Here is a 22,199-nt window from a genome sequence, read left to right on the forward strand (position 1 = left end):
CATGGGAGGCTGAGGGAGGAGGACTGTTGTGAGTTGCAGACCAGCCTGGGCTACAAAGTGAGGTGGAGCTCAGCCTGAACTGTATAGTGAAACCCTCCCTCAAAAAGGCAAAAAAGAATAAAAGAATAAGAATAAGAATAAAGAATGGGAATGGGATTGGGAATGGGAAGAAGAATGGGAAGGGGAAGGAGAGTGAGAGGAAGAGGAAGGAGGAGAAGGAGGAGGAGAAGAGAAAGAGAAGGAGAAGGAGAAAAGACAGAATAATTAAAAGCACAGTTCCCATATAGGAAACAAATAGAAAAGTGCCAAATCTAATTACACCAATAATTCTACTAAATGTGAATGGTGTAAACACCCCAAGCAAAATGCAGAGATTGTAAGACTAGATTTAAAGAGTAAGAGCCAACTACAATCATACCTTAAAAATATTAAAGACAAGAGCCAACTTTAGTCATACCTTAGAGATATCACAGGTTTTTTCCAGACCACAAGAAAGTAAATATTGTAACAAAGTGAGTCACACAAAATTTTTGATTTCCAAGTGCATGTAAAAGTTATGTCTATACTATAATATACTCTATTAAGTATGTGGTATGCCTTAAAACACAATGTACAGCCAGATGTGGTAGCACATACCTGTAATTCCAGCTACTTAAAAGGCAGAGCCAGGAGGATTACAAGTTTGAGGCTAGTCTGGGCAATTTAGAATAACCCTGTCTCAAAATAAAATTTAAAAGGACTGGGAATATAGCTCAGTGGCAAGTATAAAGCTCTGGGTTCTATTCCCAATACTGCAAAACAAAAGCAAAAGCTACTCTACATACTTAATGAAAATTTCTTTACTGGTTAAAAAAAAAAAGTGGTAATGATCATCTGCACTGTTGGTAGACTCCCTTGATGCAGCATTTTGCCATAAATGTTCAGTTTCTAAAAAATATAATATCTGTGAAACACAGTAAGGCAAAGTACAATAAAGCTAGGTATGCCTGTGTATGTGATCTATATGTGCAGTACCCATGAGATAAAATACCCAGCACCCACAGTTAATTGGCTCACAGTTTATAGAGGTTTTGAGATAAGAGATTAAGGCATCACAAAGCTGGCTACGATAGTAGGCATGACCTGTTAACTACATAGATCCTGGAAACATGCACAGAATAATTCCCAAAGCCCTGCAGGTGGATTTCGCTCAAGAACTGGAGCAGGTTTTCAGTAGTGTGGCCTAGACCTGAGGTCAGCCTGAGACGCAAGATCCCAGGACCACCTCTTGGGACACAGAGGAAGTTCTTCCTTAAGATTTGTACAATGCAAAGGGCACAACGAAGCCATGAAGAGTTTGCTATTGTAACTTTCCACAACAGCCCACACTGCATTTCACAGATGCAGCATGTACTTTTATTTTTGTTTTAACCCTCTTTTTCTCTTTACTCAGCTCAAGCTTGTTCTGCAGTTTCTCCCCCACTCTTCACTTTTACTTTCTCAAGTAAACTTTATTACGTTTTTGTTTTTGTTTTTGTTTGTTTTGTTTTTTGCTTGTTACATCCAATTCTTTGAGAGTAGAAGAATCTGGAATCTAACTCCAGAGGGAGAGGCAAGCAACTCAGAATCTGTTAACGTTTAGTTGGCAAGCCACTTTTAGAACTAAGCTAACCGATAAAAAGTTTCTGTCCATCATTGGTTGGCTCCAAGGCAGGATGACATAGCAGAGGGGCATTCAAGAGGAGAAACAGTTCATGGCAGGTGGAAGGCAGCAAGCAGCAAGAAGCAAGCAATAAGCAATAAGCAATAAGCAACAAGTAACAGCAACTGCAGCCCTCTTTCTGTCTCTCATATTTTGTCTAAGCTACCCATTAGGGTAGGTGGCACTCACAAGTTTAATCCTAGCATTGCACTGTGAATAAATCCCAGCATTGCATTCTTGATCCCAGCATTACATAGCCTAGACCCAGCCACCCCTGAAAAGCCCCCACCTATGACTGCATGAGGCTTTGGGGAACATCTAGATAAAAGCCATAACAGGAAGACACTTGATCATGCTGACTGCATACATCAGGAAGACATACCACTTAGAAATATATGTGTACTTAAAAGTAAGCTCAAACTATGAAGCTGACATTTATATTGGCAATAACCCAGGTGAAGAGAGAGAAGGCAGGTTGAGGATATAAGCAAAGGATTAGACCTTAGGGAACATCAACGTGTAAGAGATAAACTGTAGACAAGCATTCTGAGAAGGCACAGAGAGATAAAAGGGAAACCAGAAAGGTGATCTCAGGAAGCCAAAGTGGGGTAGGGAGAGAATGTGATTAACTCAACAACAAATCCTAGAAAACCAGAAAAAAAATGATGAAAAATGATAAGGAAAGGAGATTATCCATCACATGTGATAATTTGAATGTAAAGGTTAACCTTAGGGAAGCAGTTTCAGTGGAATGGTGGGCTGGAGTGGGATTGGTTGGAGATTAAAGTGAGCCAGATTATGTTGGATTAAACTGGAGACTCATCATAGGGAAGTGTGGACAGGGAATGCCTAGACTGTTCCAAGGAGCTTGGTTTTGAAAGGAGAGCAAGATGGTTAGCCAGAGGACAGGAGTTAAACTGGTAGAGATTTTCCAAAAGTGTGTTTTCTTAAAGCTGGAGGCTGGAGGCTGATGACATGTCAGGACAGTGAAAAAGCATGCTTATATGCCAAGGAAATTGTGTGGGTGACTACTCTCCCCTGTCACTCCACTTCCTTGAGAAAGAAGATTTTGCTGCCTCTAGACACTCATCCTTGCTTTGCTGCCTGGAACACTTTCCTTCTTTTTTTTTTGAAACAGGGTCTCACTACGCAGTTGGAACGTTTTCTTGATACTGTGCAGGGCTGGTTCTTCTCTCACAGTGCTCAACCTGAACACCACTTCATCTCACCTGATGAAAGTAGATCCCACAGCCTGTTAGGAGCAACCATAATACACTTATTTCCTCCACATCATCCAGAACAATCTGTACTTATTGGATTCATTTTTGTTCATTGTTTTTCTCCTTTTCTTCAACAAAATGAAAGCGCCATGAAGGCTGGAACCCTACCTGTTTTGTCTCTTTCTTATCCCCCATGTCTAGAACAGTGCTTGACAAGGACCAGAAAAATATGCTTCATAAATGTCTTTTTGGTTTTTTTTCCGGTACCGGGAATTGAACTCATGACCTTGTGCTTGCCAGGCAGACGCTGCACTGCTGAGCTAAATCCCCAGCCCCATATGCTTCATAAATGAGTAAGTTCATCTTTCCAAAATCCAGCTTAAATCCCACCTCCCCACAAATAACAGCTTCGTATGTGTTAAGTACTTATTTTGTTCCAGTAATTACTTATATTGTGTTATCTCATTTAAGGAGGCTCCTCTATTTACCTGCCAAAGCTCACACAGTGGTTATAATCTAGGCCACACAGTGTTTGAAGTTGAAAGTTAGCCTCTTGCTTGTTATTTAATATATCACATGCAACACTCTTCTGGTTCCAAGGAAATAAGAGCTTCGCTGTAGCCAAAGCAAATACAGAAAACTCAAGGTATGCTGAGTAACCAAAGGTCCCCCTAACATGATAGCATAACGAGAATGTCAATACATTATCTGCGTTACATTACAGATAAACATAGCTGAAAATTTAGTTACAGCAGTGAAAACATTTTATTCAGTAATTCTGATGGTAGAGGAAAGGCTCCAGGTGTTATGGTTTATATCTAGATCCTCCTCCCCAAGTGTTATGTGCTCAGTCAGGGCTTTCGAAAGGCAATTAGATCATGGGGGTTCCGGTAAGGGGGTGGGGTTGGGCAAAAAAAGTAGGGCAACGCAAGCACGACCTGGAAGAGTTATCTCCCTCACTGGCTCCTCCCTTGGTTTCTCTGCTTCCTGTCCACCACGCTGTGAGCAGCTCTCTTCTGCCATGCCCCTGCACCATGGTGTCCTACCTTGGAGCCAGCCAAGTATGGACAGAAAGGTAAGCCAAAATAAACCTCTCCTCCCTTTAAATTTTGGGTGTCAGGTATGTTGTTATTTTGTCCCAGCAATTAGGAAACAACTAAGACATAAGGTAACTGGGGCTTTTTTAAAAGAGAAAATAAGGGAACGAGGGAGAGGAATGGCAGGGGCCTTAATCAGAGCCAGGGAAGTGAAAAGCTACAAAAGTGGCAGAGTTGTTGGTGTATGTGAAATCCATCTAGTTTTGCTAACTGACACTTGGAGAAGGCAGACTCCTCTCCTCCCATAGATCTGGGAGACAGGCCCTTGTCTTCAAGTGCACAGGGATGAAAAGCCAATTCTTTTGTCTCCCTCGTTTCCTCAAACAGGCATTTTAAGGGGGACTAGGATGAGGCTTTGAGCTGTTAGAAACTATATTAACATTTGTTCGACTTTTTGTGGGCCAAGAGAGAGACAAAAGAGGCTCTCAGAGGAGCATGGTTAGCATTTGGTCAAGGAGAGAGTCTCTGAACAGAACATCTAACCTGACTTGCAAGTGGACAAACTCCATTCCACCTGTAGGGGTTATCAAAAAAGTTACAGCAAGATAGTTTGAGCTTTGAGGTAGAAATATATGCAGCTTGATTCCCCTTTATCCAGAAGAGTTTGATAAAATCTTAACTTTCTAGAAAGGACTGTCTATTCTGTCAAAAAAAAAAAAAAGGGTCTACAAAACCTAGTTACTTCACATCGAGAAGCCATAGGAGAGGGTTCCTAGTGTGTTAACCGTTGGGTCTTGGAATATCTGCTCTGCGGTGCTGTGGAGTCCCAGCTGGAGCTGCAGCATTGGTAATTTCCACGCACACATGTCCAGGAAGTAGGTTGTGGAATCTGAAGTCTGTAGTTCTGGAGCCTGAAGGGATGAGGGGACCTCTCAGACTCCTTTAGGAGCTTCTGCAACCTGGGAATTCTATTCCACATCTTACCTTACACGCCAGCTACAATCTACTCCTACAAGCTTGGGGCTCAGATCCAAATGAGCACCCCCAATTTCAAGGAGTCCTCATACACAATTAGGAGCAGTCTTCTCTGCTGACAGCCTCTGGGTGTGGCTCCCCACAAGACTGGTAATAAACTGGGAGTCCCCAAGAGCTCTTATTTTCAGCATTCTACCCTGAGTCTTTAAGAGTCACTCCTGAAGTCATCTCAGCCTCTGAATACACGGACCAATGATTTTCTTCTTGGGTTCCACCCTTTAGCAAATGTGTGCAGTCATGAAAATGCCACCCAACCTGTCCCTCCCCACCTGACAGGTGAGCTGGGAGCACCTGTCCTACTGGGTGTGTTTCCTTGGGGACAGCCTCCCTTCTATGAGAGAAGGTGTCTTCTCTTAATTAGACCTTAAACTCCACAGACCCAACTCTTCATTGAAGTAGAATCTGGGTGAGGCTGCATTTTAGCAAGGACTCTGTTTTTTGCTTCTTCAGTGGCCAGGAAGGTAATTGAATGCCATGGTTCTAATGACACACATTTTCCATTCCAGCTGCTTGAAGTTCTGTCACTGATAAATAGTTTAGCAAGTACCTCTTTGGCAGCCACTCGGCTCCCAGGACTGGGCAGCTGGGGTAACCTGTACTTCTCCTACCATGTCAGAGTTCCTATAAATTAAAGAGAACTCTCACCATCTCTAGTTATGTCACAATGGCAGTGGACCGAGTAGACAAAATGTATTGTCATGGTCTTGCAGGACTGATCTCAGCCAAAGACAAGGCCTCACGTCCACTCAAGGGCTCTTATTTAGACACTGGCATTATCTGCAAATGAGTCTGCAGAGTGTATGTCAGTGGTTCCTTTACAAGCAGGGAATAAACGTAAAAAAGTCACAGTGCAAGCCTGCTTTGGGCTCTGCCTTATTTTGTTGTTCGTCGAATATATCAGGAGCCAGAACAAAAATTTGGATCCTGTTCCAATATCTTAAGGATCCCGCCACTACCGAGGGGTGCCGGAAAGGAGCCAGGTGGAAGGAAGCACCTCCAGGCCTCCGGAAGGGGCTCTCAGCGACCCCGAGCGGGGCAGGTCGTGGGCGGGACTTTCTCACCGTGTAGGCTGGCTGTCGCGCAGCCCCGCCCCCCGTAGGAGAGCGTGGGGCGGAGCCGCGGCCGGGAGCGGGTGGGCGGGGCTATCTGCCGGATGGGGCGGGGCCTCGGCCGGATGGGGCGGGCACCGCGAGGCGCGGGCGGCGGGAAGCGGAAGAGCGGCGGGTTGAGCAGGCTGTGTCGTGGGGTGGGGTGTCGTGTCGGCCCCTGAGCGGCCCAGACGAGGCCGCCTGCAGTTCCGTGGCCGGCCAGGCCCGCGTGCTGCGGGCACCCACACAGGAGTGGTGGGAGGGGCGGCCGGCAGGCCCAGTGTCTGTTCCCGCGTTCCTTTTCGCGGCTCCTGCGAGGGTGCAGAGCCCGAGACGGACAGGCCCCCTTCTGTGTCCCAGCGGCGGTGCGGCCGCGCGGTAAAGAGGTTTCAGGGTGCGCCCGCGTGGACGGCCCTGCCCGGAGTGAAGAGCTGTTTAGCTGTTCTGAGGCTGGTATTTTGGGGAAGAGTCGGACGGCTCCAGACGCTGGGCTGGCTTCGCGGCGTTCGGAGGCCTGCCTGGCGCCGCTCCCTGGCCGCGCCAGTGTCGCGCTCGCCTCCCGTCCCCCGGCCCGGTTCTGCGCCTCGTGGCGGCCCTTGACTAAGCAAAGCAGAGCCCCCAGACTGAGCTGAAGTGCATGCCACATCGCAGCCTCTGGATGCAGTCTGAGTCCAGCCGCTGTGACGAGACTCCTTCCCTCTTGTGGGGTTTGGATCCTGTGTTTGTAGCTTTTGCAAAACTCTACATCAGGGATATCCTGGCCATGAAGGAATCCCGCCAAGTCCCAGGTATGTGGCCGGGCAGCCTGGTAGCTCCTCCGTGCTTCGTCTGCGCCCGCTTCCTGCCTAGGGGCTGTCAGGAGGCCGCCCTGCTGTGGGCTTTGAAAACGACCCAGCTTGGACCCTTCTCTGCGATTTTTTTTTTTTTAAATCTATTTTTAAAAAGTAGATGCTTGGGGGAGTAGCCTTTGCGTGGAAGAAGGCTTTTACTGTGTGGAAGGTCCTTCAGATACGCAGTGCTCAGTTGTTTCTCTTAGTGTCTCTGTTGGTGGGAAGATCTCTGGACTGGGCCTTGCTAGGCCTCCCTGTGCCTTTGCCCTCTTTGGGTTCACGTGGCTCACCTGTGAAGCTTGGGTTTCTTCTTTGTAAAAAGGGCGTTATCCTACCTGATTTTGTGAGGATTTGTTTTGCCTTGAAAAGCACTTTGCACGTAGAGGTCCCACAAGAAGCAGCTGTGGGAGTAGGCTCGGTGGTACGTAGCTACTACCCACTGTGTACTGGGTAGGTTGAGGCAGTGAGATCACCAGTTTCAGGCCAGGCTGGGCTACATAATGAGACCTTATCTCAAAAAGCCAAAAGAAAAAGAAACCGCAATTGAAGGAACAAAGCATTATATTTAACGTTAAATCTTTCTTAGGAAAGCAGTGGTTATTAAAGACACCTAAAAGAAACACCTAAACGTACAGCAAATATAATTTGGGGGATAGGTTTGAATAATTCAAGTAGCTGTGGGTGGGTCTTCATGTGTTTACTGCGCTATATGAGGTGTTTGTTTAAACTCTTTACTGAGCGCAGCTTTCTGGTTGTGGGCTTTCTGAGTAGCAAGCTGTGTGTGAGTCAGAAGGAGGAATCTCAAGTATCCACAGTCTGAATGAGATGAGGTTTCCTGTGGTTCTAGTTATATACAAATGTATTTGGATGACCTTCCACCGAAGCCTTCTGTGCAGATTTTTCACCACACCTTTATTTCCTCGTTATTGTTGGACATTGTCTGTTTTTTTCCTTGGAAGGCAGCCAGCCTCCCCCATAGTTTTCCATTTTCCACAACAATCTGGTCTTCTTCATAGCTCATCTCCTCAGGAAGAAATTAATTCACACCAAATGCCAGCTCTGCTTGAAAATCTGTGGGTGAGCAACAAGCGTCAGACAGATGTGGGGGCTTCATTTTTCCTGTAGGCCAAGGATGTTATGATGTGCTAAGACAAATCAGTGAGAACTAGTACTGGTGATCTTTGCATTTTTTTTTTAAAGGAAACCTCATGATTGAAGTAGATATCAACTATAATTTTAGTGATTTTCTTCAGACGCTAGGGTTCAGAGGGGAAAGGAACATTTGTCTAGGTTTTGTTTTGTTGGTTTGGTTTACTTTGGTTTACCATAAAGAGGAAACTTGTAGCTGGGCATGAAAATGGAGGTCTGTAATCCATGCTATTTAAGAGGCTGAGGCAGGAGGACTGCAAATTTGAGGCCAGCCTGGGTTTTTTAGTAAAATCCTGTCTCAAAATTTTAAAAAGCACCAGAGATGTCGACCCCCTCCGCCCCGGGTTCAGTCCCTGCACACAAAGGACACATGTGACAACATAAAATTTAGAAGTGTTTAAACAACAAAAAATCTGAAGACAACAAAGATTATCCAAAAAAATGACAAAATATGAATCCAGTGTTTGCTATGATAAAGAATTCACCTGGCTTTGTCCTGGGTCCTGGGAGATAACCTCTAAATCCTTCAATTTCCTGAGAGAGAGGAGTGTCTTAGTTATTTGTGACAGCTCACCACTGATGCCATACTTGAGTGGGTGCTCATCTGGTGCCTTATGCTGACCCCTTAGTTTCAGGATGGGAACTGTCTGCACCTAAAGATCAGCCTTCCTATTAGATGGTTGGGGTCTGGACCCAAGTTGTATCAGTCTGAACACTTGGAGATTCAGGGAGCTCAGTCATATGGCCATGAGTCAGTCATGCCTACATTATGAAACCTCAATAAAAACTCTGGACAGTGAGGCCTGGGGGTGTGTTCCTGGTTGGTCACCATACACTGGTGTATAAGAGGATGATGTGACTGAGGCCATGAGGTTTCATGTTGGGATGCCCCAGAGCTTGCACTGTGCCATCTCTTCCTTTAGTTGGTCCTTTTTCTACCCTTTATCACAAAACCTCAAGTGTTGTACCTTTCTGAATTCTGTGTGTTCTGGCAGATTATTATACCTAAGGGAGTGAATCATGGGAACCTCCACATTTACAGCCAGTTGGTCAAAAGTGAAGGTTGTCTGAGGGTCCCCACAAAAAGTGGGGTTAGTAACTGAAGTGACAGCAGTCCTGTGGGGGATTGTGCCCTAAATCTGCGAAATTTAACCTAAGTGGGAATTTAGTATTAGAACTGCATTGCAGGATGCCTGCAAAAATGTCATGTCCCTTGGGGCTGGGGATTTAGCTCAGCAGCACAGCACCTTCCTGGCAAGTGCGAGGTCGTAAGTTCGATTCCCGGTACCAAAAAAAAAAAAATGTCATGTCCCTAACACTATGAATTTATGGTTTAAACTAGTAAAACTTTTTTCAGATTTGACTGTAGTGGTGATGATATTTAGGTTTTGGGTTTTGCTTTTTGTATTTTAAAAAAAGCTTTCAATAATAGCTCATAAAACACAGAAATGGTCTTTGTTTTAAAGTCTTAACATGTCAAACTTAGATTGATTTTTTTTAAAAGCTGAGTATTATGAAAAACAAGCTACTTTGTTTTTACCCTGCTCTTATATCACAGACAGCACAGAAAACTGTGACCCCAAAAAGTATAAGGTGTTCTTCCCCCACCAGCAAGCAAGCAGCCAGTTCTGCAGTGGACACCACCTGGGCTTCCTCTGATCTCTGCTTTGACACTGTCTACCTGGAGATGGTGTCAGATCCCACAGACTGAGGGCTCCGTTCCCAAGATACCCTGGTGCTTCTGATGCCAGTCAAAAGCCCTGGTGGTTTTTACTGTGCTTCTGACCATCTGGTGGTAAATCAGGGTTCCCACAAGTGAGCAGCTGACAAGACTGAGTTTATCGTGAAGAGTATCACAGGCTATTGATGGAGAGATGACTAGGAAGGTGAGGGAGAGGTGGCACTGGGCTGCCACCCTCCCCAGATGGGCCACCCTCCTGGGTGCTATCTGGAACCTCTCAGAACCTCACCTTGTGGGGTTTTTATAGAGACTTCATTGCACAGGCATGATGGAAGTGTGGACAGCTGTGTTGAAATGTAGGTGGACAAACTTCCCATGATCCACTGCTAAGAAACTAGTGGGGGAAACCCAGCAAGACCTGTCCATTCAGATTCTTTTTGGCCTCTCTCTGTAATGTTCCTTCTTCCAGGGAGTAGGGCAGGACTGCTCTGCAATGAGGAGGGTCTTAGGACCTACTACTAGACAGGATAGGTATGAGAATTTATGGCCAGCTAAAGGTTAGCAGAATTAGTTTCTATGAGCCAGGCATGGTGGCACACACCTGTAATCCCAGCACTCAGGAGGATGAGGCGAGAGGATGCAGAGAGTTCAAGGCCAGCCTGAGCTACATAGCAAGACCCTGTCTCAAAAAAAAAAGAATTTGTTTCTATGACCTGCGTTGAAGAGAGGTATAAGCCAGGAACCATGGATGAAAACTAAAAAATACACATCATAACACCATGATAACAATCTCTTATTTTTAGATCAATGTACTTACACTCTCTAAGCAAGTGCAATGAAGTAGATGAACCATACAGCCAGCCTCCCATATCCATATGTTCCTCATCCCTAGGTACAACCAATGTAGGGTTGATAATATTTGAAAAAAAGTCTGTGTCTGTGCAGAATTTATACAGCCTTTTTCTTATTAATCCCTAAACAATATAGTATAACAACTACTTACATAGCATTTGTGTTGTATAGGTATAAGTAATGATTTAAAGTACTTGGGAAGACACAGGTAGGTTATGTGCAAGTACTAATGGCAATTTTTTATAAAGACTTGCACATCCTCAGGTTTTTATATCCACACAGAGTTCTGGAACCAATCTCCCATCAACACCCACGACCACTATATTTGTAAGAATTGGATTAATTTTTTTTTTTTTTTTTTGGTTTTTCTCCAGTACCGGGAACCAAACTCACGACCTTGCGCTTGCCAGGCAGGTGCTTTGCCCCTGAGCTAAATCCCCAGCCCGAGAATTGGATTAATATTGATCTGTGTTTGAAAATATTATCTTAGGCATTTTAGTCCTATCAGATTTCAGTGAGACCAATTATAGCAGCAATAAAATAATAGCAATTAAACTGAAAGATATCCATCAAAAGTACTGTCCTTTCAAAAAGAAGTAACAGGTAAATGTCTTGCCATGGTTGTGGATGTCCAAGGTCAGCTGTCTCAAGTCTGCTTTAAACCTACCTGTGACCCTGGGTCCCTGAACCCTCCCAGCTGTCCCTCCTCCTTTGGGGACGTGAGGATCTGGGGATCTCTAGTACATAGAGGCTTCTGTGGGCTACATAGGAAGAGTGGGAGCAGAAAGGCCCCTTGGAAAAGACTGCCATGTGAACTTGCTAGCATTTGTCTGCAGTAACCATTTTCTTTTTAATGTATTTTCATTGGTAGTTATAAATTTTACAGAATATCAGGTTTCAATGTGATGTTTTCATAAATATATGGAACATGTCTTCATGATCATTTTCTTAGCCTGTGGAGCTTTCTGTGGATCTACAGCACTTCTGTCCATCTCCCTTGAGCTTTCTTCTCCTATGAAATATCGTGCTCCGATAGAAGGAAGTGATTCTCTAATTCTTTTTCCATATCTTCTGTCTTTTTGTAGAGGCTGAGTATCTCATTCTTGTGGTGCATGTTTCCATGTACTGTGAGACATCTCTGCTGAATTTGTAAGTAGTGCATTTCCTCCTCCATCAATTTCCTCAGAGATTTTACATTCACACCCTGTATTACTTTCTGCTGCAGTTGTCCTCTCTTGTTTAGTGAGGCTTTGAAGATGTTGCATACTGGGATTGGAAAGATTTCATTGTGTCCTTGAGTGATTGTATGTGTCCTTGAGGGGAAGCTGTGGGGTGGAAGTTTATGAGACCAGAGTGAATTCTTTTTAAAGGAAGTCTACTATGTCCTCAACTGAACACTTGTTCATTGTTTTTTTTTTTTAATTTATTTATTTATTTTTGAGACAGGGTTTCACTGTGTGGTCCAGGCTAGTCTTAAACTCACTATGTAGCCTAGGCTAGCCTCGAACTTGTAGTGATCCTCCTGCCTCAGCCTCGTGAGTGCTGAGATTACAGGCGTGCACCACCATGCTGGGCTATTGTTTTTATTTTTGCCAGGTACAGCATTTGTAGATGACTTAGAGATGTCATGGGCTGTATTATTAGTCCAACCTTCTCTCTCACTGTCTTCTCCAAAGATTTCAGCCCAGGCAGAGCACCTGTGGTCCATCTGTTCTTCCATCTTGAAGGCCTTAAAAGTTCATAGGTTTTCTGTGGATCCCCATTCAATCCCACTTTCTGGATGGGGCAACTCGTCCTTTGGGAGTGACACAGTGACCCCTGTTCCTGCCCTTTTGTGCCCTTGGCATTTTCAGTTCATGGCCTCCGTGGCTGGTTGAGTCTGGCCACCCATGCAGAGTCCTTTGAGAAGTGTGGCTCCACAGAGTCCTAGGCTTGCTTTGGGTATGTTTTCTTCCCTCCGACCACGTCACTCTCCTAGTCTCTCTCTGGCAGACTGAGGCTCAGGGGTTCATTGTCCACACCTGGAACTCTGTGGTGAGTGACTCATCCTCCATCCCTCTGTCCTCTAGCAGAACAAGAGAACCCTCCACAGAGGCCAGTCTGGGCATTCAGGCCCCCCACCCATGGCTTGGAATCCAGAGGCTCTGACCAGGCTCTAACTAGTGAGGGGAGGAGGTGGCCAGATGCCTAAAGTGACCATGGCTTGTTTATAACCCATGTATTTACTTAGAAAGAAAATGGCCATTCAGAAGTATATAACCTGTTCCCGAAAGTACGGAGCCCAGCCATGTTGGGGGAAGAGAGAGGGTGTGAGGGTCCCTCGTGCAGGTGACAGGACCACGGCACATGTCACTTAAGCAGAAATGGGAAGCTCCCAAAAGGAGCCAGGAGCAGAAGGATGGTTTTGCAGGAGCCAGGAAGCCCGGGGACTGCAGGTCAGAATCGGAGACTCGGCTCCTAGGGGTCCTTTTACTGTGTCCCATCCCCAAGTCAGAAAAACTTGGTGTCAATAGTAGGTTCCCTCTTAGGTTTCTCCTCTGGAGGAACTTGCCTGCCAGAACCTCTATTCTACGTTTTGAAAAACAGGGGTTTTTTGGTTTTTTGGTTGGTTTTGGTTTTGTTTTGTGACAGGGTCTTACTATGTAATTCAGGCTGGCCTTGAAATCACTATGCAGCCCAGGTTGACCTTGAACTCATGGCAAGCCTCCTGCCTCAGCCTCCCAAGTGCTAGGATTACAGATGTGTGCCACTATGACCAGTAGAAACATTTTAAAAAGAGAAGTTTCTGACTTGTAATCTGCCAGCCCCAAGGGGTAGCATTTTGCAATCTACACATTATCTTTTTTTTTCTTACAAAGAAAAAAAGGAAGGCTCTCACCAATTCATAGAAACAATGATCTGTTTCTTGGAAAAGCGCTGGTTAAAAAAAAAAGTCCAGAAAGGAGTTCTCATGGTGTCCTTTCTCTTTCCTGTCCTGTGTTGGTCCCATCGTGTGTTGACTGTTTTCAGGCGTAGGGGTCTTCTCGGGGTCCACCTCATGTTCGCACATAGAAAGCCAGTTCACCAAATCTGGCTGAACAACACTAGTTCTCCCTTTTCTGCATGATAAAAACTTACTGGAAATCCAGGCTTTCTGCATCTCACCCGTGAGGAAGAGACCTGTGGACTTCCTGGAACTTGCCATTTGTTGAAGGGCTCTTTGTTAGGGCTGGGATTTCAGCCAGCAGCCTGCCTCTGCTTCTTACATCCGTCACGCCCACCCCCAGGAGACATTCAATGAAGCAGAAAATTAATCACCTATAACTTTGCTTTTTTTAAATTTTAGGTATCTTTTTGTACAATGGGCATCCAATAAAACAGGTAGACATCCTGGGAACTGTCATTGGAATGAGAGAAAGAGATGCTTTCTACAGTTACGGAGGTAAGAGCAATTGGTGTCTGAAACTGAGTTGAGGTACATAGCCCCCATGTAACTAAAGGTTGGGTTTTCAATGGCCCCAGCCTTTCAGAGCTGCTGGGTACCCTCACAAAGCACATCCCTCTGTCGGGAGCCTCTTGGAGCCCCAGGTGTGGACTGAGTGTAAAATGAGACAAGAGGTTGAGTGATACCAATGATACCTTGAAGTGACCGCGGCTGGGGAGTCAGGAGGTGGAAGAATGAAAATACGGCAGTGGAGGATGCGAGATTGATGGGGGACACCTGATACCGGTGAGCACAGCTATAAATAGCAAGGGATGATAATATATGGTTACAGTGATACCTTTGCAAAGAAAGGGCCAGGCTGATGTCAAAGTAGACTCTTCACAAAAACACCAAGGGATGAAAAATAGATGTATATCCTGAACAGTTTTTTTAAAAACCTTTTGGTACTCAGAGGGGTAAATATCCATTATCAGAAAAGTTCCCTTCCCTTCCGATGATGGAAACTATATAAGGGGTTCTATAGTTTAGATACCAGAGAATTGATAGAATGTGATTTTACTGTAGTGGTTCTTGATTGTTTTGTGCTTAACATAAGCATTTTAATATATTGCCTTGTGCAACTTCACAATTCTCTAGTTAAGAGACCAAGTTTGGCACTTGGTGAGAAACTTAACTTTGAATTCCATACCTTTGCTATAATGGGCACTGTCGCTTTTTGTGATGTTGCCTTGGATTTGTATTCTTGCTGGACTTGGAGGGAGATAGAAGGCGTTGGACTTTGTGAGCAAGAATATTTCCTTGGCAGTCTACACATGATTGATAATTATAGATACAGCATCACTGCATTTCTTCAACATTTGTTCATTTTCCTGAAGATGACTGTCTTGTGCTTATAAAATAACATGCGAGAGATGAGCTCTTCCATGCCTTCTGCTTTTTCTCAGTGCATAATCTGGAATAGATCACTTTGTTGTCAGGTGTCTACATACTGACTCTCTTCTCTGCTTTATTTGACCAGAGAGGTTGGTCCTGTTTTTCTCCGTTTCAGTGAAGGCATACCCAGCTGAGGGCAAGTGCACTGCCTATAGTACAATAAAGTACTTCCTCCCCACATACTAGGGGTAAAATAATAGTATCTTTCAGTTTACAAAGCACTTTTACAGTCATCGTTCACCTTATTCTCCCCCTAGTCTTTTGAAATAGAAAGGACAGAAATTATTTACATTCGTAGATGGTAAAAACTGAGGGTCAATAACTGGCTTAAGGCTCTAGTAATGCAGGTTTGTGGGTCCAGTCTCCTGTGATCTCTGCCATCTACACATAACTCGGGATTTTCTCTCTGTCTGTCCCCTTCTCATTCAGGCCCCTATGCACAGATCAGCTGGATCTGGTGTTTAGTTTTCAGTGTTTCAGATCAAAGAGATGAATCTGTTGAAAACCTCAATCCTGGCTCTACAGCCAGGCCAAAATTAGCCTGTGACCTAACAGAGCATTACTTACGCCCTCTTCCCATTATGGAAAGATTTAGGCTGTGTGCTTGACTCTTCCCAAGGAGCCTTTCCCTCTGAGTGGGAGCCAGCAACCCACCACTTCCATGTGTTGCTCGAAGACAGCAAACGTCTAAATGTGGAAGTAATGGAGAACGGAAATGCTCTTGTGACTAATTCTTACCTGGCCTGTTTAAGCAGAGAGCCGCTTCTCTCCCTGCTGTCCTCAGGCCCAGCTCGGCTCTCAGGCCACCTTCCAGGCAGCTCCACCTCGCCACACATTTCACCACAGGCCCATGCTGGGGTTGCATCTGCCCACACTGAACGTCCCAGTCCCCCATAGTGCTGCCCAGCTGGAGAGGCGGCAGGCCTTGGGACCGTGACGTAGGGACTGCTGGGAGAGGTTACAAACCAAGGAATTGGGGTTTGGTGGCAGTGCCCGCAGTGCACAGAGCACCTGGCAGAGCACAAGCTCAGGCTAGAACCTGGGAAGCTCAGATCAAGATCAGGAAGACCTTGTGTTTCCTAGGACAAAAGTTCATGTACTCTAAATCAGCATTTTCAACTGGCCAGAGAAGTTGTGTGCCTAGACATGTCATACCTTCTTTAAATGCAAACACCCTTTGTGATTATTTGCTTCTTAAAATGATACTCACTAGACAATAAAATTTAAAACTAGAGAAAATATTAATGGTATACATACAAGTCATGTGAATGTTATAAATGAGACAAAAACTATGTCAAGACTTTGGATGAACGTTGTTCCTGATATTTGTAACGTGCCACTATTTAAGAAATACAGAAATCCCTTACTTCCTCAGTGCTGTTACACATATGTCCTTTCTTTGTGTGTTTGAAATTAGACTTAAAGTCATTGCATACCTTCAGTGTGGGGTTCCTTCCCCGTACTCTAAAAGAGACTATTAGCACCCAACTTGTAAAAATCATTTATGTTATAATATAGCCTTTGTTTTGCGTAAATTATATGTAAGTCTTCTAAGATATATAAGATTTCTGTTTTACAGTAAAGCACCTATATCTTTTAACAGCAATGAGCATAGATCTCCATTGTGACACTTTATTCTTATATACTGTTATTGTACCTTATTTAATCAGTTCCATAGTTATTAACATGCAGGTTATTTACAGTTTTAAAATTTATCATTATTTACAGTTTTATTGTTTATTTTTATAAACACTACTGCAATGAACAGCCTTACAGGAGATGTATATATCTACATATTCTGTTTTTCTCCTAGGAATAATTTATGGGAAGCAATTGCTAAGTCAAAGGATATATATGTTTCAAAATTTGATGCATGTTTTCAAACTTGCTCTTTAGAAATTTAGTGCTAACCAATACTTCTACTAACAACATGTGCATATCAGTATCTAATAGTTGAGAAGTTATTTAAATTGGCTTTTTTCTATGGTAAGTGATGAATTTAGCATACTGACGTATTTATTGGTCATGCTTGTAGCTTTGGTTAATTGCATATTCTTTTTTTCTTTGCCACTCTTGTGGCTTGCTCTTTTTCTTCTTAAATGGTATGAGCTCTTTATATATTAAGACACTAACCCTATCATTTAGAAAAAGTTGCTATCTTTGTTGGTTTTTAGATCAGCAAGCATTTCAGACTTTAAAAAATGAGTTCTCATTTTTAGGTTGTGCTTAAAAAAGTCTCTCCCCACCAACCAGAAGCCTAAAATATTCACCCACATTTTCTTTAATATAATGAAACACATCTGGAATTATTTTACTATAAGAAGTATGTTGACTTTTTCTTTCAACATAATAAACCAGCAATAAAATATTTTTGCCTTATATTTATTCTATTACATCTGATTTCTTATATTACATGTGACTTTACAACAGTCTACTTGATTTTTTTCTTCTGATTATGAGGCCCACTAGCTGGTGCTTAGTAACCTTGGTTCTGAGTCTGTCACAAATTAGGCAAAGAGAAAATCTCCAAATTCTTCTACAGATATCATGGGAATTGTTTGGCTTGTTTTGTACTAGAAATAAAACAAGCTGAGCCAGTATACCTTTGTTTTGTTTTAAAGAAAAAGAAACAAAAAAACCCAAAAAAACAAAATCAAAAACAATATGATAGAAGGATAGCAATCATTAATACACTGCATATTGTTATCTTTAGATTAGTTACTCAGAGTACAAGATATCAGCATTTAATTGTCCAAACAATATTGGAACAAACCTATCTTTTCAATGAACTGAGAGAAATTAGTAGTACAACTATTTTAACTATCTTTTATATATATTTTTTCTTTTTCTTTTTCCTTCCTTCCTTTTCTCCACTCCCCTAAACCAGTTTCTCTTTCTTTTTGAAGCTTCTTCCCATTTTACCATTATCTATTGAACATTTTGGATCACATTTACTCTTTCAGCTTCTCACACTAGGGAAACAATGTGATGTTTACACATGTGTGTCTGATCTGTTTCAGTTAGGAGTATGGTCTCAAGTTGCATCCATTTACCTATAAAAGTCTCCAGTTGATTTTCTTTATGGCTGAGTAATACTCCTTTATATAAAAAGACCACATCTTTTTTATCCATTCCTCAGTTGATGGGCATTTGGGTTGTTTCCAAGATCTAGCTATTAGAAATTGTGCAGCTGTAAACATGGGTGCACATGTATCTCTGTAGTACAGTGTTTTTAATTCTTCTGGGAAGATACCCAGAAGGGGAATAGCTGGGTCAAATGGGACTGCCAATCCTAGTTTTTTGAAAATCTCCACACTGATTTCCACAGTGGTTGCATCAGTCTGCACTCCCACCAGCAGTGGAAAAGGAGGGTTCCTTTTCCCCACAGCCTCTGCAGCATTTGTTATTGGTTGATTTCTTGATGATAGCCATTCTTTCCAGGGTGAGGTGGAATCTCAGTGTTGTTTTAATTTGCGTCTCAAATGACAAGTGATGTTGAACTTTTTTTCATATATTTATTTGCTGTTTGTATATCTTCATCTGAAAAGTGTGTGTTCATCTCCGATGCCCATTTCTGGGTTGGGTCTTTAAATTTGGAAGGTCTGCCAGGCATGGTGGTGCACGCCTATAATCCCAGCACGCAGGAGGCTGAGGCAGGAGGATCATTGAGAGTTTGAGGCCAGCCTGGGCTACAAAGTGAGCTCAAGGTCAGCCTGAACTACATAGGGAGACCCTGTCTCAAAAAGATAAATTAATTAATTAATTAATTAATTAATTTGGGAGGCCTGATTTTTTTGAGTTATTCATACATTCCTGGTAGTAAACCTTTGTCTGAGGAACAGCTGGCAAGCATTTTTTCCCACATTGTGGGTTGTCTCTTCACTCTGTTGGTGGTTTCTCTTGCTGTGCAAAAGCATTTTAATAAGATGAGATCCCAGTTGTTGATTCTTTGTGATAGTTCCTGTGCAGTCAGGGTTTTGTTCATAAAGTCTGCCTACACTAAGGTCTTCAAGAGTTTTACCTAGTCTATCTTCCAGCAGATTTAATGTTTTCATCTTAATATTTAGATCTTTGATCCATTTTAAATTTAGCTTATTGCACGATGAAAGATATGGGTCCAATTTTAATCTTCAGCATTGTGCAGAGCCAGTTTTTCCAGCACCATTTATTAAAGAGGCTATCTTTCTTCCAGTGAATGTGTTTGGCCTCTTTGTCAAATATAAGGTGGCTGAGTACATCTGGAGTTGTTTCTGCATCTTCTAGTCTGTTCCATTGATCCTTCAGGTCTGTTTTTTTGCCAGTATCATGCTGTTTTTATCACAGTAGCTTTAAGTATAATTTCAAGTCAGGTATTGTGATGCCCCCTTGCCTTGCTCTTGTTGCCCAGAATTACCTTTGCTATTCTGGTCTCTTCTGGTTTCAAATGAATTTTAGGATTGTTTTCTCTAATTCCGTGAGATGTGCTGTTGAATTGCATTAAATCTGTATAAAATTTTGAAAGTATGGCCATTTTGACTGTATTTGTTCTTCCTACCCAAGAACAAGGGCTATCTTTCCATTTTCTGGTATCTGCTTTAATCTCCTTTTTCAGAATACTGTAGCTTTCAAGGTAGAGGTCTTCTACATCTTTTGTTAGATTGATTACTGGGTATTTCATTTTTTTGGATGCTATTGTGAAAGGTATTGTTTCCCTAATTTCTCTGTCAGTGAGTTTGTTATTCATGTATAGGAAGGCTACTGATTTTTGAGTGCTGAGTTTGTATCCAGCTATGCTACTGAATTTGCTGATTAAATCTAAGAGTTTTTTAGTGGCGTTTCTGGAGTCTTGTATGTAGAGTATCATGTCATCTGCAAATAGTGATAATTTAACTTCTTCCTTGCCTGTCATTATTCCTTTCATTTCTTTCTCTTATCTAATTGCCGTGGCTACAGTTTCTTGGACTGTGTTGAATAAGAGTGGAGACAGAGGACATCCTTGTCTCATTCCTGATTTTGGAGTGAAAGCTTTCAGTTTTTATCCATTTACTATGATTGAACCAATATTTTTTGGCAGGATATAATTATTTTCTATTATGAAAATAAAAGTGCCTTTCTACAGTGTACTTGGCTCCCTTTGCACAGAGAAGCCCTGGCCAGAAATGTGGGACCCTTTGACTCGAGATGTCAGGGGCCAGTGAAAGAGAAGTGGTGACCAAAGGCTGTGCCCTCGGTGCTGGTGCCCATCACAGACTGTGTGGTGCTGTCTTGTTTCAAGGTGGGAGGGAAAGGTTGACTTTGTATGCGGGCAGTCATTAGATCTTCGCACACAAGTTCCTGAGGATACCACTTTTAGCAGAGGGGTGTAGATGCGAATCACTAGTACTGTCAAGTAGGGTCAGAGAAGTGTTGGGTGCTTCCCATTGGGCTTGGATATTCCACTCACACGTACATGTGGGCCATTCTGGTGTAGGGCAAGAGATTGGTTTTTAAAGATGGAAAACTTTTGCATGCATACCCACATTGATAGCAACATAATTCATAATAGCTAAATTTTAGAAACAGCCTGTAAGTCTATCAACAGATGAATAGATACAGAAAATGTAGTATTTATGCACAATGGAGTACTGCTGTGTCAGAAAGAACAATACATTTGAATCATTTGTAGGAAAACAGATGCCTCTAGAGACCATGACATTCAGTGCAGTAAATCACATTTACAAACTTAAATACTACATGGCTTCTCTTATAAGAGAATCTCAGTATGTAAACAAATGCAAATAAAAGAATAAGAACAAAGAGAAGGAGACACACACACACACACACACACACACACACACACACACACACACACACACGGAGAGAAAGAGGAAGTGAGAAAGAGAGAAAAGAAATGTTATCATCCACCATGGACAAAGTATCTAAAAGTGTATCTCAATTTAGAGTAAGAATCTTAAGTGTTTTACACTTTTTTGCCCTAGACTGATTGTTAATGCATATGTGTGATAATTAACTTTAGAAGACCTTGTAAGATAAATAATGACTGTAATGCTGGCAAAAAGGGGGCGTGGAGCAGAAGTGGAAAGAAAGAACGGAGATGTGTTATGTGCATACACCAATTCCCGACAATGAATATAATCATTATGTGTTACAAGCACGTACCAATAAAAATCAAAAATATTTTAAAATCACTAGAAAAAAGATGGAAAATTTTGATAAGGGCTTTCCCCATCTAAGTGATTAGAAAACATCATTTTTCAGTGTGGCTGAACGTAACGATAGTCTGTGAGCTCACCAGCTGTGCCCAGATCTCTCGTCTGCCCTTTTCTGTTTTTCTTGCAGTGGACGATAGCACAGGAGTTATAAACTGCATCTGCTGGAAAAAGTCAGACAGCACTGAGTCTTCACCAGGTAATTTTGCTTGCCATGTTCCTTTGCTCTTCACCAGTGGATTTTGTTCAAGGTCGCTCCTTGGAACAGTTATCCGGCTGAACTTCACTTTCGTCCATTAGCCAGTGCAGTGAGGGACTTGAAACACTGCGCACAGGGACGTGTGCTCTGAAAACTGCCCCGGGGTGAGCGATGTGCAGTTGCTTCTCTTTCTCCCATCTCTTTGGTGCTCGTTCCCTCCTGAGACTACAGGAATGTTAAAAGGTTCTCAAGAGTTCCAGCACTCAGTTTTTACTATGCCAGCTATTATGTAAGTCAAGGGCTTTTAGCCTGATTGCCCACCAGGTCATAATCCTTGACCAGAATTTTAAAACTTCTCTTCCCGCTAGCCTCTCTGCTGTGATGGTCCAGATTATCTGAATTTCTAGTATATTAAAATGAGGGCCAGCGATATGGCTCAGCTGCACAATGCCTCCCTGGCAGGTGCAAGGTCCTGAGTTCAATTCCCCAGAAGCCCTCGCCCCCAAAAAATTAAAACGAATACCAAAAATTCAAGATTGTTAGGATGGGATTCCTTTGGAAGTTAGCCACTTGGGAATTAGCCATTAAATGACATAAACCACAAAAGAACTTTAAAATTGTACGTTGAACCCATTGACTATAACTGAAACAGCATTGGGAGTTACTTAAATACATTTTAATATTTTTTGAGTACTTTGTTTTTTTGGTGCTGGGGATTGAACCCAGGGGCACTGTGGTCCTCAGGTCCCTCGCTGTGCTGCCTCCTGCCTCGGTGTGCAGCTGCTTGCTGCTGCACTGAATCGAGCCAGCGTGTGCTGCATTCACCAAGCAGTGGGGCTGCCTGATTTTGGACTTAAACCTCTAGAACAGTCATGGTGAGCC

At 43.0% G+C, this 22,199-nt stretch overlaps 1 protein-coding gene across 4 annotated transcripts in view; it reads left to right on the forward strand.

Annotated features, from left to right (window-relative positions):
* The first annotated feature begins 6,174 nt into the window (after positions 1 to 6,174).
* Obfc1 (oligonucleotide/oligosaccharide-binding fold containing 1) overlaps positions 6,175 to 22,199 on the forward strand; it is a 35,438-nt gene continuing 19,413 nt past the window's right edge. For 2 of the 4 annotated variants that reach the window (XM_005403796.2, XM_005403797.2), the window contains exons 1-3: positions 6,175 to 6,849; positions 13,899 to 13,994; positions 21,249 to 21,317. In XM_005403796.2, the coding sequence (XP_005403853.1) occupies positions 6,699 to 6,849; positions 13,899 to 13,994; positions 21,249 to 21,317 (316 nt within the window). In that variant the 5' untranslated portion in view covers positions 6,175 to 6,698. Of the gene's footprint in view, positions 6,850 to 11,658; positions 11,723 to 13,898; positions 13,995 to 21,248; positions 21,318 to 22,199 lie in introns of all 4 variants that reach the window. The other 2 variants (XM_005403798.2, XM_013504073.1) reach the window with 2 other exon arrangements.

The sequence above is a fragment of the Chinchilla lanigera genome, unplaced genomic scaffold, assembly GCF_000276665.1.
Source record: "Chinchilla lanigera isolate Chin_1 unplaced genomic scaffold, ChiLan1.0 scaffold00084, whole genome shotgun sequence".
Classification (NCBI taxonomy): Eukaryota; Metazoa; Chordata; class Mammalia; order Rodentia; family Chinchillidae; genus Chinchilla; species Chinchilla lanigera.